The sequence below is a fragment of the Schistocerca nitens genome, chromosome 5, assembly GCF_023898315.1.
Source record: "Schistocerca nitens isolate TAMUIC-IGC-003100 chromosome 5, iqSchNite1.1, whole genome shotgun sequence".
Lineage (NCBI taxonomy): Eukaryota > Metazoa > Arthropoda > Insecta > Orthoptera > Acrididae > Schistocerca > Schistocerca nitens.
In genome coordinates this window covers 579974364-579989159 of record NC_064618.1, presented here as the reverse complement: position 1 = coordinate 579989159, position 14796 = coordinate 579974364, and the positions used below count along the sequence as shown (strand labels likewise).

The following is a 14796-nucleotide window of genomic DNA, read 5'->3' as shown; positions in this document are numbered from 1 at the left end:
CCATTCAGATCTCCAGGTAGGGACTGCTCAGGAGGATGTCATCATTAAGAGAAACAAAACTGGTGTTCTAAGGATCCAAGTGTGGAATCTGAGGTCTCTTAATCAGGCAGATAGGCTGGAAAATTTAAAAAGGGAAATGGATGAGTTGAAGTTAGATGTAGTGGAAATTAGTGACATTCAGTGGCAGGAGCAACAGGACTTCTGGTCAAGTGAATACATGGGTATAAATACGAAGTCAAATAGGGATAAGGAAGGAGGGTTTAATAATGAATAAAAAAATAGGACTGGGTAAGCTGCTATGAACAGCAGAGTGAATACATGATCATAGGCATGAATCCCACACTTACCACAGTAGTATACGGTAAGTTTCCATGCCAACTAGCTTCACAGATTATGAAGAGATTGAAGAAATGTGTGATGAATTAATGAAATTAAGATAGTTAAAAGAGATGAAAATTTAGTTGGGGTGGTGAACTGGAATAAGATAGTAGGAAAAGGAAGAGAAGGAATAGTTGGTGAATATGGAATAGGAGAAAGGAATGAAAGAGGAAGCCACCTGGTAGAATTTTGCACAGAGCACATTTTAATCATTGCTCACACTGGGTTTAAGCGTCATAAAAGAAGGTTGTACATACGGAAAAAATGGTTCAAATGGCTCTGAGCACTATGGGACTCAACTGCTGAGGTCATAAGTCCCCTAGAACTTAGAACTACTTAAACCTAACTAACCTAAGGACAACACACACATCCATGCCCGAGGCAGGATTCGAACCTGCGACCGTAGCGGTCGCGCGGTTCCAGACTGTAGCGCCAGAACCGCTCGGCCACCAGCGGCCGGCTACATATGGAAGAGACCTGGAGATACCTGAAGGTTTCAGATTGATTATGTAATAGTAAGGCAGATTTCAGAACCAAATTTTAAATTGTAAGACCATTCCAGGGCCAGATGTAGACTCTGCCCACAATTTATTTATTATGAACTGTAGATTAAAACTGAAGAAATTGGAAAAAGATAGGAAATAAAGGGGACCTGGGTAAACTGAAAGGACAAGAGTTTGTTGGGAGTTTCAGAGGGAGCATTAGACAACAGTTGACCAGAACAGGGGAAAGGAATGTAGTAGAAGACAAATAGGTAGCTAAATTAGTGAAGGCAGCAGAGGATCAAATAGATAAAAAGACAAGGCCTTGCAGAAATCCATGGATAACACAAGAGATATTGAATTTACCTGACAAAAGGAGTAAATTTAAAAATGCAGCAAATGAAGTATGCAAAAGGGAATACAAACATTTAAAAAATGAGAGTGACAGGAAGTGCAAAATGGCTAAGCAGGAATGGCTAGGGACAAATGTAAGGATTTAGAAGCATAGGTCTCTAGGGAAAATACAGATACCACCTACATGAAAATTAAAGAGGCCTTTGGGGAAAAGAGAAGCAGTTGTATGAATATCAAGTGCTGAGATGGAAGACAAATGCCAAGCAAAGAAGGGAAAACTGAAAGTGGAAGGAGCATATAGAGGGTCTATACAAGGGAGATGAATGTGAAGGCAACATCATAGAAAGGCGAGAGAACATAGATGAAGATGAGATGTGAGATATGATATTGTGAGAAGAATTTGACTGAGCTCTGAGATGTCTCAGTCACAACAAGGCCCCAGGCGTAAAGGATATTCCATCAGAACTACTGGTAGCCTTGGGAGAGCCAGCCATGACAAAACTCTTCCATCTTGTGTTCAAGACATGAGAGACAGGCAAAATACCCTCAGACTCCAAGAAGAATGTAACAATTCCAATTCCAAAGAAATCAGTTGCTGCCAGGTGTACAAATTATGAAACTATAATTTTAATAAGTCATGGTTGCAAAATACTAATACGAATTCTTTACAGGGGAAATGAAAAACTGGTAGAACCTGATCTCAGAGAAGATTAGTATGGATTCTGGAGAAATGCAGGAACATGTGAGGCAATACTGACCCTACCACTTACCTTAGAAGATAGGTTACGGAAAGGCAAACACACATTTATAGCATTTGTAGACTTAGAGAAAGCTTTTGCCAGTGTTGATTGGAACACTCTCTTTCAAATTCTAAAGGTGGCAGGGGTAAAATACAGGGAGCAAAAGGCTATTTACAATTTGTACAGAAACCAGATGGCAGTTATAAGAGTCAAGGGGCATGAAGGGGAAACAGTGGTTGAGAAGGAAGTGAGACAGGGCTGTAACCTATAACAACATTATTCAATCTGTGCATTGACCAAGCAGTAAAGTACACCAAAGAAAAATTTGGACTAGGAATTAAAGTTTGGAGAAAGGAAGTAAAAACTTTGATATTCGACAAAATCAAAACAAGGGTAATGGAATGTAGTAGAATTAAATTAGGTGATTAGGAAATGAGACACCTAAAGTAATAGATGAGTGTTGCTATTTGAGCAGCAAAATAACTGATGGCCAAAATAGAGAGGACATAAAATGCAGAATGCCAATGAAAAAAAGAACATTTCTGAAGAAGAGAAATTTGTTAACAGTGAATATACACTGAGGGTGGCAAAGAAACTGGTATAGACGTGCATACTCAAATACAAAGATAAGTAAACAGGCAGAATACAGCCCTATGGTTGGCAATGCCTATATAAGATGAAAGTGTCTGGTGCAATTGTTAGATCAGTTATTGCTGCTACAATGGCAGGTTATCAAGATTTAAGTGAGTTTGAACGTGGTGTTATAGTTGGTGCATGAGCACTGAGACATACCATCTCTGAGGTAGCAATGAAGTGGGGATTTTCCAATACAATCATTTCACAAGTGTACCATGAATATCAGGAAACCAGTAAAACATCAAATCTCTGACATTGTTGTGGCTGGAAAAAGATCCTCCAAGAATGGGACCAACGACGACCAGAGAGAATCGTTCAACGAGACAGAAGTGCAACCCTTCTGCAAATTGCTACATATTTCAATGCTGGGCCATCAAGTGTCAGTGTGCAAACCATTCAATGAAATGTCATTGATATGGGTTTTTGAAGCTGAAGGCCCACTCATGTACCTTTGATGACTGCATGACACAAAACTTTGTCTCACATGGGTCCATCAACACCGGCATTGGACTGTTGATGACTGGAAATGTGTTGCCTTGTCAGACAAGTCTCATTTCAAATTGTATCACATGGATGGACATATACAGGTATAATGACAAGCTCATGAATCCATGGACCCTGCATGTCAGTGGGGGATTGTTCCAGCTGATGGAGGATCTGTAATGGTGTGGGGCTTGTGAAGTTGGAGTGACATGGGACCCCTGATACGTCTAGATACAACTCTGACAGGTGACATCTACATAAGCATCCTGTCTGATCACCTGCATCCATGCATGTCCATTGTGTGTTCCGACAGATGTGGGCAATTCCAGCAGTACAATGTGATACCCCACCCACACATCCAGAATATCTTCAGAGTAGCTCCAGTAACACTCTTCTGAGTTTAAACACTTCCACTAACCATCAAACTCCCCAGACATGGACATTATTGACCATATCTGGGATACCTTTCAATGTACTGTTCACAAGAGGTCTCCACCCTCTCTTACTCTTACGGATTTATGGACAGCCCTGCAGGATTCATGTTGTCATTTCCCTCCAACACTACTTCAGAAATTAGTCGAGTCCATGCCACATCATGTTGCAGCACTTCTGCATGCTCACATGGGTGTTACACAATATTAGGTGAGTGTACTAGTTTCTTTGGCTGTTCAGTCTTAGAAAGTCTTTTCTGAAGGTATTTGTCTGGAATGTAGCCATGTACTGAAGTGAAACATGGATGATAAATGATTTAGCCAACAAGAAAATAGCAGCTTTTGAAATGTGGTGCTACAGGATAATGTTAAAGATTATATTGGTCAATCATATAAATAATGAGGAACTATTGAACAGAATTGGGGAGACAAGGAATTTGTGGCACAACTTGACCAAAAGAAGGGATCAGTTGATAGGACACATTCTGAGACATCTAGGGATCACCAGTTTAGCACACATGGGGAGGGGGGATATAGGGGGAGGCTGGGGTTAGTAATAATCATAGATGAAGAACAAGAGATGAATACAGTAAGCAGTTTCAGAAGGATGCTGGTTGCAGTAGTTATTTGGAGATGAAAGGATTCACACAGGATAGAGTAGCACGTATAGCTGCATCAAAGCAGTCTTTGGACTAAAGACCACAACATTTCACAATATCTCACTATTTTCATTTAAATAAATGTATTATAAGTCATTACAGTCATTATTCATTAATGTTGTAGTCAAAAGAGTTACCATTTTGGGCACATAGGAATGAAACAGTAGGTTTCTTGTAGTACTACTGCTACTATTACTACTACTACTGGCTTTAATCAAGCTAAAACATTCTCAAAACTTCCTTCCTCAGTCACATTTGTTTCTTCCTGGTAGTTCAGTAGCTGTAACAATTTATCTACTTTGACCCATAATTTCTCTACAATCTAGCTACTAACATACCTCAGCAATTGAATGACTCCATACTATTTCAGTATTTAACTACCACCTATCATTTCTCCCTTTTTTATTGCTTCAGCATATTATTCTGCAGTGAATATATTTCCTCATCAGTGGCCTTATGTGAGTCCCTAAATTCTTTTCAAATATACCACCAATCATTCATAAGATTGTCATGAAACTGGATTCCTCAGTGGCAGTGTTTGCACCTTATTTGTCCTGTTCCCAGGTTCCACTCTCAATGCAGGTGTGACTCTTCAGCATGGAATCAGTGTGACAAGAACATTTTGGGAGCTATTTGGCTGATCAGTAAGAAAGGTACAATATTAAAAAGTGATGAGAATCAAAATTACCAGTCCTTTGTTACCTTTCTCAATTATTTGGAAACTTTACCCCTTATTTGCATGCTCGGTGACTCTTTTAACTGAGTGTCAGAGTCGTATTACAAAGTTATTGGGCTTGATTTCTTATTAGTCCTTGGAAGTTTCTATGTAACTTTCATCTCTCATGATGCAACTTCCATCCTTTCATCTCTCATAAAAATGTGTGTGTGTGTGTGTGTGTGTGTGTGTGTGTGTGTGTGTGTGTGTGTGTGTGTGTGTGAAAAATGTAGTTTGGATTTCAAGTCAGACTATAGGTTCCCTCACAACAGTGAAGATGAGTGGTGACTGAAATTATTAAGCAGCCTGATAACACTTATAGAGAGGATGGCTACAAACTTCCAGCATCCTGGCTGCAGCTGTCCCAGTCTGCAGGCCCTCTTCTCTCACACACAGAAGCTGGAATTGCTAAAGAAGAGTAAGATGAAACTGCTGAATGACCTGTCATTCCTCTAAAGATGCCATGATCACCACATCATCCTGAAATTCATCAGGACATGACTACAAATTGATACTAGAAAAGCAAGAACCATTTATCATCAAGCCAGCCATGCTTTACTAAGGGAAAGATTACAACATCTCTGGAGCTTCATAGATTGCAATAACAGGCAACAGCATTTATGTTTGTAATCAAAGTTATCAGCTGATGACTATGATAACATTGAAAGAATAACTCACAAGTGAGCCTTCATGGAGAAAGATTTGGTCAGCAGTCAACACGAAAACAAGTTTGAGGAGCCATTAGGGAACAAATAACATACACAGCCACTTCTAGGTACAGTGATACAGTAGTAAACATCCTGATGCAGACCACCAGTGAGGCAGCAAAATCAGTTCTGTCCAAAGGGTTTAACTTTACAGTTACTCACACAAAGATTGCCACAGAGAAGATCATTCAGTCTGTGGAAGCATTGCTTCAACAAGTATCACATGTTAAAGCTGAAAAGATTAGGCAGGAAACTTTAGAAAATTAAAAGGAGCGATGCTACCCTGACATAATACGACAAGTTAAGAAAGACAGAGTTGAGGAATAACAAGGATATTGTGGTCCTACATCTGGACAAAGATGTGACAGATATGTCTGAATATGAAAAGAAAATGGACGAGCTGCTGAGTGACCCCATTTACAGAGAATTAAGCAATGATCCAAAGGTGTGATAGTCAAGAGTATGAAGGCTCTCATATAGCATTAGACAATTGATCCTGATACAGCCATGAGACTTGACTCCAAAGTTCCCACACCTCCTAGTACCTAAACTCCATAAGGAGCATTTTCCACTGAGGCCTATAGCGAACAGAGTTGACTCACCTCCCTATTACATAGCACCCTATTACGTCGCACCACCATCTTGTGAGACAAACAGACTCTTACAACAAAGATTCTTTGCATTTTGCACAGCTGATGAAGGAACTGCTGATAAAGGAACAGCAGGTACAGTCAACTAAAATTATGGTTGATCTTGATATCGAGTCTCTCTTCACCAGTATACCTGTAGAGCCTATAGAGGAGACCATTTGCGTCCCAAGGAGCACATCACAACTGATATTTGTGATATGATGTGCTTCTATCTGTCATCAATGTACTTCACATGGTGGGGAAAATATTATGAACAATTAGATGGAATGGTAATAGGCATCTTCATAGAAGCTTCTGAGCAAATGGCCCTAGCTTCTACATTGTCAGGCCATTGTTGTTGGCTACAGTATGTAGACAACACATTTGTTATCTATCCATACAAGAAAGCAGAGTTGGGAAACTTCCTTCAGCACTTAAACAGCATGCAAAAGAATATGAAGTTCACAAACGAAACCAAAAGCAATGGCGCATTACCAGTTTTGGACATGGACGTATGTAGAACCACCAGTGATAGAAGGGAACACAAAGCATACTGGAAGCCAACCCACACAAATCAGCACCTGTGCATGGAGAACTATCATCACCCAGCTCAGAAATATTCTGTTCTGCATGCACTGACTGACCGGCCTACTGGATAAGTGATACTAACATCAAAGGAAAATTGAGCTACAGCACACCTTTCAAACCAATGGTTATGATAACAAAATATTAAGAGAAACATCCAAGGACAACTGAAATAAAACAAGAGAGGAAGGCAAGGATAAGAAGCTTTCACTAGTGCACTTGCCATAAGGAAAGATATCAGTTAATGGCTAGGCAGTGTCCTCGACCGATGAGGTTGCAACTGATTTTTTGCAGCAGCTGCAGGATCCACGATATGAGAGGTTCCACCAGGGAGAAACTTAATACTGCAGGAGTATATGAGATTATTTTCGAGTGCAGAGCTGCCTACATAGGTTAGACAATGAGGCCAGTCAGCACACTAGCAGCAAAACATGAACACTATATAGGGGCACAGCACAATGAATCGTTGAGAGAAGAACTGTGGACAACCTATTATGTCCCAGGAAGCCCATGCACTGGCAAAAAAGTTGTGGATGCACCAACACAAAATACAAAAGGCAGATGAAATTATTAAGCAGCCTAACAACTTAATAGAGAGGATGGCTATAAACTTCCAGCGTACTGGCTGGTGGCTATCCTAATTCAGCAGTCTGCTTATGGGCATGGGTCTGAAGCCTTACCAGGCATGGATGTGACAGTGCAAACAAAGAGCTTTAGAGGCATTGTCCATGCATTTCCACATACACCGGGAAGAAAACATGCCCACCAAAAGCCAAGCACTGGTTTTCAGACTGTTGCCAATCATTCACAAGGTGGATGGTCCACAAATAGCTTCCTTCCTACTCTCTCCCTTTTGTCATAACTGCCTATTATATTGTAGAGCCAATAAAGTTTTACAGATATGATGTATTGACACTGACTGTCTGCAGTAAATAAGAGCACCTTGCCTCCTGCAAAACCTATCTTGCTCTGAAGAAGGCCATTGCAATTTTTTTTATCTTAAGAACACTTTTCAGTTCTGTTACCATAGGTCCATTTTTGCAGAAAATTGATAAAATGTGGTTATATCTCATATCCTTGCACTTACATTTGATGCATTAGGAAATTTTATTTCATTGTAGGTTATATTACAGTACTTAGTTACACTGTCCATGAATTTTTAGGCGTTCAATTGAAAATCATAGAACAAATAAACAATAATCATTCTAAAAAGTATTTATATACTTATCATTACAGTTATTACTTGTCTTTGTTTTCTTTTGTGAAGTATATTTCCCTCTCCTTGGCTTAATTAGTTACAATTCTGTCACCTCCACATAGCTGAGGGAACTGCAACCCCAGCTTAATTTCGTTTAGAAATCTGTGATTTTGCTGCATATTCTCAGTTGATACTACCTAGCACACATGCCCTGCCATAATAAAAGAATTGAGAGTTCTGGAATCTTTGTGGAAAACAGTGTAAAAGATTATTATGCTATTTGGAAAAAAATGTAGATTCCCATTATCATATAAACACTTATACATTTCCTCTGCCTGCTTTAATTGTGCTATTTGCCTCTCCTTTTATCTCACCTCTCCTCCCTCCTGTCTCTTAACTCTTCCAAATCCTCTCTACCTGTAGTGTATGAGATCATTAATTATCTATGCTATTTGCAATTCACAATTGAGTGCCTGGCAGAGGATTCATCAAACTGCTTTTAAGCTACTTCTCTACTGTTCCACTCTCAAACACTGTGCAATAAGACACTTAAGTCTTTTTGTGTGAGCTCTGATTTCTCTTATTTTACTATGATGATCATTTCTCCCTATGTAGGTGGGCATTAATAAAATATTTTCACATTCTGATTAGAAAGTTGGTGTTTGAAAATTCATGAGAAGGGCCTACCACAGTGAAAAGCACTTTTTTTAATAACTGCCACCCCAGTTTGTGTATCACACCCATTGCACTCTCTCCCTTATTTCATGATAATTCAAAATGACCTGTCCCTCTTTGAACTTTTTCGAAGTCCTCCATAATGCTATCTGATGCAGACCACACACTGCACAGCAATGCTCCACAAGAGTGCAGAAGTGCGGACAAGCATACTGTAAGCAGCCACTTTAGTAGACCTCTTACATTTTCTAAGTATTCTGCCAATAAATCACAGTCTTTAGTTTACTTTCCCTAATCAACACCTTTCCCTACATTTGTCTAGTAAAAATACCTCCACTTTGGGGTAAGCAATTGTCTTTTCTCTGACAACTTTCATTTATTTAATAATTTGTTTAATGTATGGTACTGTTTAAGTTATCATGAAGAAATCACTTTAAACTTCATTTATAAATTTTTATCTTGGCCATAAAATGTTTTATTTTTGTGGGCAGATGATTAAGTAATTTTGTGGGCCTATACTCGACTCATTCTTGCACCAGTACCACTGGAAGCCAGAGAAGATCAATTTTCTTTCTAGTAATTTACTGTTATTCTCCAATTCAATTGAATTTTGAGAATAAATTTCGCCAAAGAATAATTTTCAACCTCTGCTGGATATTTGTACAAATCAAATTTATAATTTTGATTATTTTTCCAGAATCACCCTAAGCAGTATCCACACAGGAGCCTCAAATATACCAAACTCTATGTCCAAACTGTAAAAGCATATTAGAACTCTGCACTCCAATTTTTTTAATTTATTTATTTATTTATTTTTTATTTTTATTTTTTTTATTTATTATTATTATTATTTTTTTTTAATAGTGCAAAAGGAATCAATCACAAACAGGGACAAGCATATCATAAAAATTGTGCTGGCCGGCCAGTGTGATTTATCATAACAACTGCTAAAATCCAACTTCTAAAATCCTGTAAGATTTGACAATAAAGAATGATTTTGTAACCTTCTGAAATGAAGCTAATTACATTTCCCAGCCATTTAATTCTAGTAAGTCAATAAATAAATTCAAATGATATCTCAATAAGAATAACAGTGCATTTATTAATCATCAAGATCTTGATTCACTCAGCATGTCATATGTGATGTCATGTAAAATACAGAAATTCATATGATGTGCTCGTCCGCAGTTCATGGTCTAGTGGCTAGTGTTGCTGCCTCTGAATCACAGGGTCTCGGGTTCGATTCCTAACCAGGTCGGGGATTCTCCCTGCACAGGACTGGGTGTTTGTGTTGTCTTCATCATTTCATCATCATCATTCGTGACAGTGACTAGATTGGCAGTGGACTGTGTAAAAATTGGAACTTCATACGGGCACTGATGACTGCGCAGTTGAGTGCCAAATAAACCAAACATTCATCAAACATATGATATGCTTAGTGAGTAGACATATTTCTGTTATAGTGGAAGAAATAAGACCTGAACATGATTTTATAACAAACCAAAGTCAGTATATATGCATAAATTGCACTGTGATACTGATCGTTCATAAATGCTCTGTCGTAATAGGGAGTTACCATAGGTTCTTCTAGACTCATCAGGTTTTCAGCCCAGAATTTTATGAAATTTCCTTCAATAATCATATGCAATTTAAAATTTATAAATAGGAAAATTAATTTAACTGACTGTGTTGATTTCAGTTGTCACTTGACTTGGCCTACACTGAAGATGAAATATACGAGTTATCACTTGCACGAGAACCCAGAAATTCTTCTTCAGTGAGTATATGCAGAACGATTATGTATACACTACAGAATCAAACTTAAGCCACATCTACCACAATCTTCCCTATTATTTTCAGCCCCAGTGTTCACCTACTCAGTCTGTGCTCTTTGCTGAATGGGCATCTAATCCATGCCCTCCTCCAGATGCACAGACAATTGAAAAACATGTCAATGCAATGGTTGAAGCTGTTTTCAAGAACTATGATAATGACCATGATGGATACATTTCTCATGAAGAATTTGAAGCTGTTGCAGAGAACTTCCCTTTCATTGCATCTTTTTGTGTATTAGATGCTGACCAGTGAGTAGCTTATTATAGAAAATATTAGTTTTAGTCCAATTTATGTGTGTTTCCCTAACAAAATTGAAATTTTACTTACTTTCAGTGATGGTATGATTAGCAAAGATGAAATGAAAACATACTTTATTCATGCTAATTACCATGCATTGAAAAATGGATTCAAGCATGAATTTCATGAAACAACTTACTTTAAGCCAACATTCTGTTCACACTGTGCAGGGCTGGTAAGTTTTTAATCTTGTATATGCTATGTAAAGTGATGAGATGATAGTAACTTCTCCCCATGATTTGCTTTACTACTTCTTACTTTTCAAATGGAGTATCTCTTAAGTAGGTTTTCCATATATTTGCAAAGAGAAAATTACAATTTTCTTGAGTTTGAGGAAATCAACTTTAAACAAGGAAAAAAAGCCTGACTTGACAATCAATTCTCTTATGTGAGTTGCCATTTTATTTTTGAATGATTTTACACTACAGAACATCAGAATAACATTTATTCTAATAAAACTGTCTGTTGCCTAATAGTCTAAATGTATTTATTTACACATAACTAACCATCTGTGGAGGTGATATAAGCACAGATAATATTGTTTCCTTATTCAGTCACAGATATCTGTTTTTCTTGTTGTATTGTCTTGTTATAAGATCAGAAAAAATCACCAATTTCTAAAATTGTGAGATGAAAAGTGACAGACAGAAACTTTGTGCAGTAAAAATGATATACATGAACAGCCCATTTAGTATATAACTACAGATACCACCTTAAGACAAAGATTCACATTCAGGTCCTGCTACAATATTGTTCTAATCTGTCATATTGCAACATGTTTTCTACCGCAAAGTGTAAGATACACTCTGAAGCAAAGATAACACAATACCTGTATACCAGGCACAATCATATCATGAGAAATGATTGTTGTTGAACCTGCACAATTAGTGAAAGCAACACAGATTGCAGGGTTTCCCCAACTACCAGTGCTGTACATCAGCAGATGTAGGATCATTACCTGTCTATGTGGTAAATAGCTTTATTTGCTATTGCACCCATCATGTTACACTCAATATAACAATGTGACTCTGATCCTACTCTGGTCTATAAATATGCCTTGTTGGTCTTAATGTGTACGACACTACCTTCAAGACACCCTTATTCATTAGCTGTTAAAAACTAATTACTGAGTGTAACATGCTGGGTCAATGGTAGAGTAATGTTAGTCATTTTATCATTAGTAATTCTATTTATTAGTCTAGTGTAATCTTTGCAGTATATTCATTGTATAACACATATTGGACATACATTTTATGCACATCATATCTTAGTGTAGCATGCTTTATAAATAAAACAGTAAGTGTTAGAGAACTAATGAATATGTAGTAACAGTTATAAGTTTGTGCCAGACCAGGAGACAAACCCAGATTTCTTTCTTATTGTAATGAGTCATCTAAACCATTAAGTTGTCTGAGTAAATGTCCACACCTGCCCCGAACTTTCATTTCCACTGATATTTTCACCCATTATTTCCAAACACTGCTACCACAGGTTATCCCATTATTGCTGCCTATGTTTCCTGAATGCTACTATCAGAGATACCCCGTGAGTCATGTGCAGCCCAGAGATCCATATATTTCATTTCAGCTCATTTAATTCATTACAGGTTTACAACTATCCTGACAAATATATATTGTAACTTTACATGTTTTTTTATAGCCATGATAAAAGCACTGTGAGATGTGTGAAAACAATTTCACAGTTATTACAAAGTAGAACTATTGCCTAATTTTATTAGAAACAGATTTTAAAGGATCAGATTTTGTTTGTAAGTTCATTCATCCTTTTGCTTAAAGTGGTAATGCAATGGCTATAAAACTGCTCCAGAAAGTTGTGCACACCATTTCCATAACTGAAAACATGTGTGGACTTAGATTTCAGGAGAGCAAGAATTCAAAAGTAAGCCTTGTGAAACTAAAAAGTAACTGTACAGTGAATAAATGTAAAACAATAACCGAAATAAGGACAGTCTATTCAAGAATGCATATGAAGCTTCCTAGGTTAACTGTACACCACAGTGGGACATGAACCCAGACCTTTGCCTTTTCCAGTAACGCTCCTCCTGACTGAGCGAACCAAGCATGACTAACAGCTGGTGACTCATGAGTCATGCCTTGATAGCTTAATTGGTAATAACATTGCACATGAAAGCCAATGACCTGGATTTCAGTCCTGGTCTGGCACATATCTTTAACGTGCCTAGAAGTTACAGAACAATGCACACACCACTGCAGAATGAATAATTCATTCTGAAAAGTGCAATCTATGAAATCAGAATCTGATGTTGTGTAACACTCAATACTGTGATGCTCCATACTATTCATTATAACATAGTTGTATCCTCTCCAATGTGTTATCCACAAGATCGTTGAATTGATGCTGCTCAATTCTGTTTCCCTTCTTGAAAGGCAGCCATCCTCAAGTGAAAAGGGGAGAGGGGAGAGGAGAGAGGTAGAGAAGGAAAAGAGAATGTAATTGTGTTGGCAGAACAGAAGGCATGAGTGGGAGCAGGGAAGGGTATAGGTAGGTGGGGGACAGGGAGTAGCAAAAGCTGAGGCCAATGGGTTTTTCAGAAAAAAGGATATGTTGTATGGAGAGTTCCCACTTGTGCATTTCCAAAAATCTGGTGGTGGCAGGAAGGATCCAGATGGTGCAGTCTGTGAAACAGTCACTAAAGTGAAGCACATAGTGTTGGGCAGCATGTTCAGCAACTGGATGGCCCAGCTGTCTCTTGCCCACAGTTTGGCAATGGCCATTGATAATGGCAGGCAGCTTTGTTATTTATTTAAGAGGTGGTTGTTCTTTCAGATAATTTTGGCCATACAGCCACTATGAACTAAGACACACAGGAATTAATGACATTGGCTGCCAGCAGGCATTGATTTAAATCAAATACCCCTGTGCCGTCTGGACACAGACCCAAATTCTCATCTTATCCGCACACTACTAGCTTCCTTTCAGACATCTCTGAAAGAACAGACATCATTTTGATTTTCAACTTTCACCATTGATATAAATCAATTCCCACTGCCAGCCAGTGTCATTAATTCCTTTGTGTCTTAGCTTGTTAGTTTTCACATCCATGTAGAAAGCAGTACAGTGGTTGCAGCATTGTGTGTGGATCAGTGGACAGCATAATACTTCAGTGGGATTTGTGAAGAGGATAGTGGATAGGATATTCATAATTTCAGGGTGTGACGGGAGGTAGTTGAAACCCTGGCAGATAATGTGGTAGTACTGAGTCACTCCTTCTTTGTGGGTGGTCAGTCACTATGTAGGAGGTGGTAGGCGGCTGGAGATACAAGGCATGGGAGATCTGTTCTAAGCAAGGTTGAGAGGGTAATTTTGATCTACAAAGGCCTCAGTGAGATCATGGTTTATTCACAGAGTTAGTACATGTCGCTACAGATGCAATGACCATGGATGGCTAGACTGTATAGAAGAGACTTCTGGCTGTGAAATGGGTGACAGTTGTTGAAGTGGAAGTATCATTGATGGCTGGTAGGTTTGATTTGGACAAGGGAGGTACTGATGTAGCCATCCTTAAAGGGAAGGTGGCTTGTTGGGTTGAGGAGGATCAAGCCAAGTGAGGGAGGTGTTGAGGTTCTGGAGGAATGTGGATAGGGTGTCCTTGCCTCTGGTCCAGAACTTGTAGTTGTCATCAGTGAATCACAACCAGGTGAGAGTTTTTGGATTATGGGTGGTTAGGAAGGATTCTTCTAGATGGGCCATGAATAGTTTGGCATAAGCTGGTGCTATGCGGGTGCCCATTGCTGTACCATGGATTTGTTTGTAGATGATGCCTTCAGAGGAGAAGTAATTTTCAGTGAGGATATAATTGGTCATGCTGACCAGGAAGGAAGTTGTAGGTTTGGAGTAAGTTGACAACTGGGAAATGTAGTGTTCAGTGGCAGCAAGGTCATGGGTACTGGGGATGTTAGTGTAGAGGGAGATGGTATCAACAGTGATGAGGAGGGTGCTAAGTGGTACA

General features: G+C 38.6%; 1 protein-coding gene across 5 annotated transcripts in view; it reads left to right on the top strand.

Moving 5' to 3' along the window:
• Positions 1-14796, top strand: part of LOC126259698 (ras guanyl-releasing protein 3-like) — a 439537-nt gene that overhangs the window by 390253 nt on the left and 34488 nt on the right. For all 5 annotated transcript variants that reach the window (XM_049956665.1, XM_049956666.1, XM_049956664.1 and 2 more), the window contains 3 exons: positions 10372-10449; positions 10533-10756; positions 10842-10980. In XM_049956665.1, the coding sequence (XP_049812622.1) occupies positions 10372-10449; positions 10533-10756; positions 10842-10980 (441 nt within the window). The remainder of the gene's footprint in view (positions 1-10371; positions 10450-10532; positions 10757-10841; positions 10981-14796) is intronic.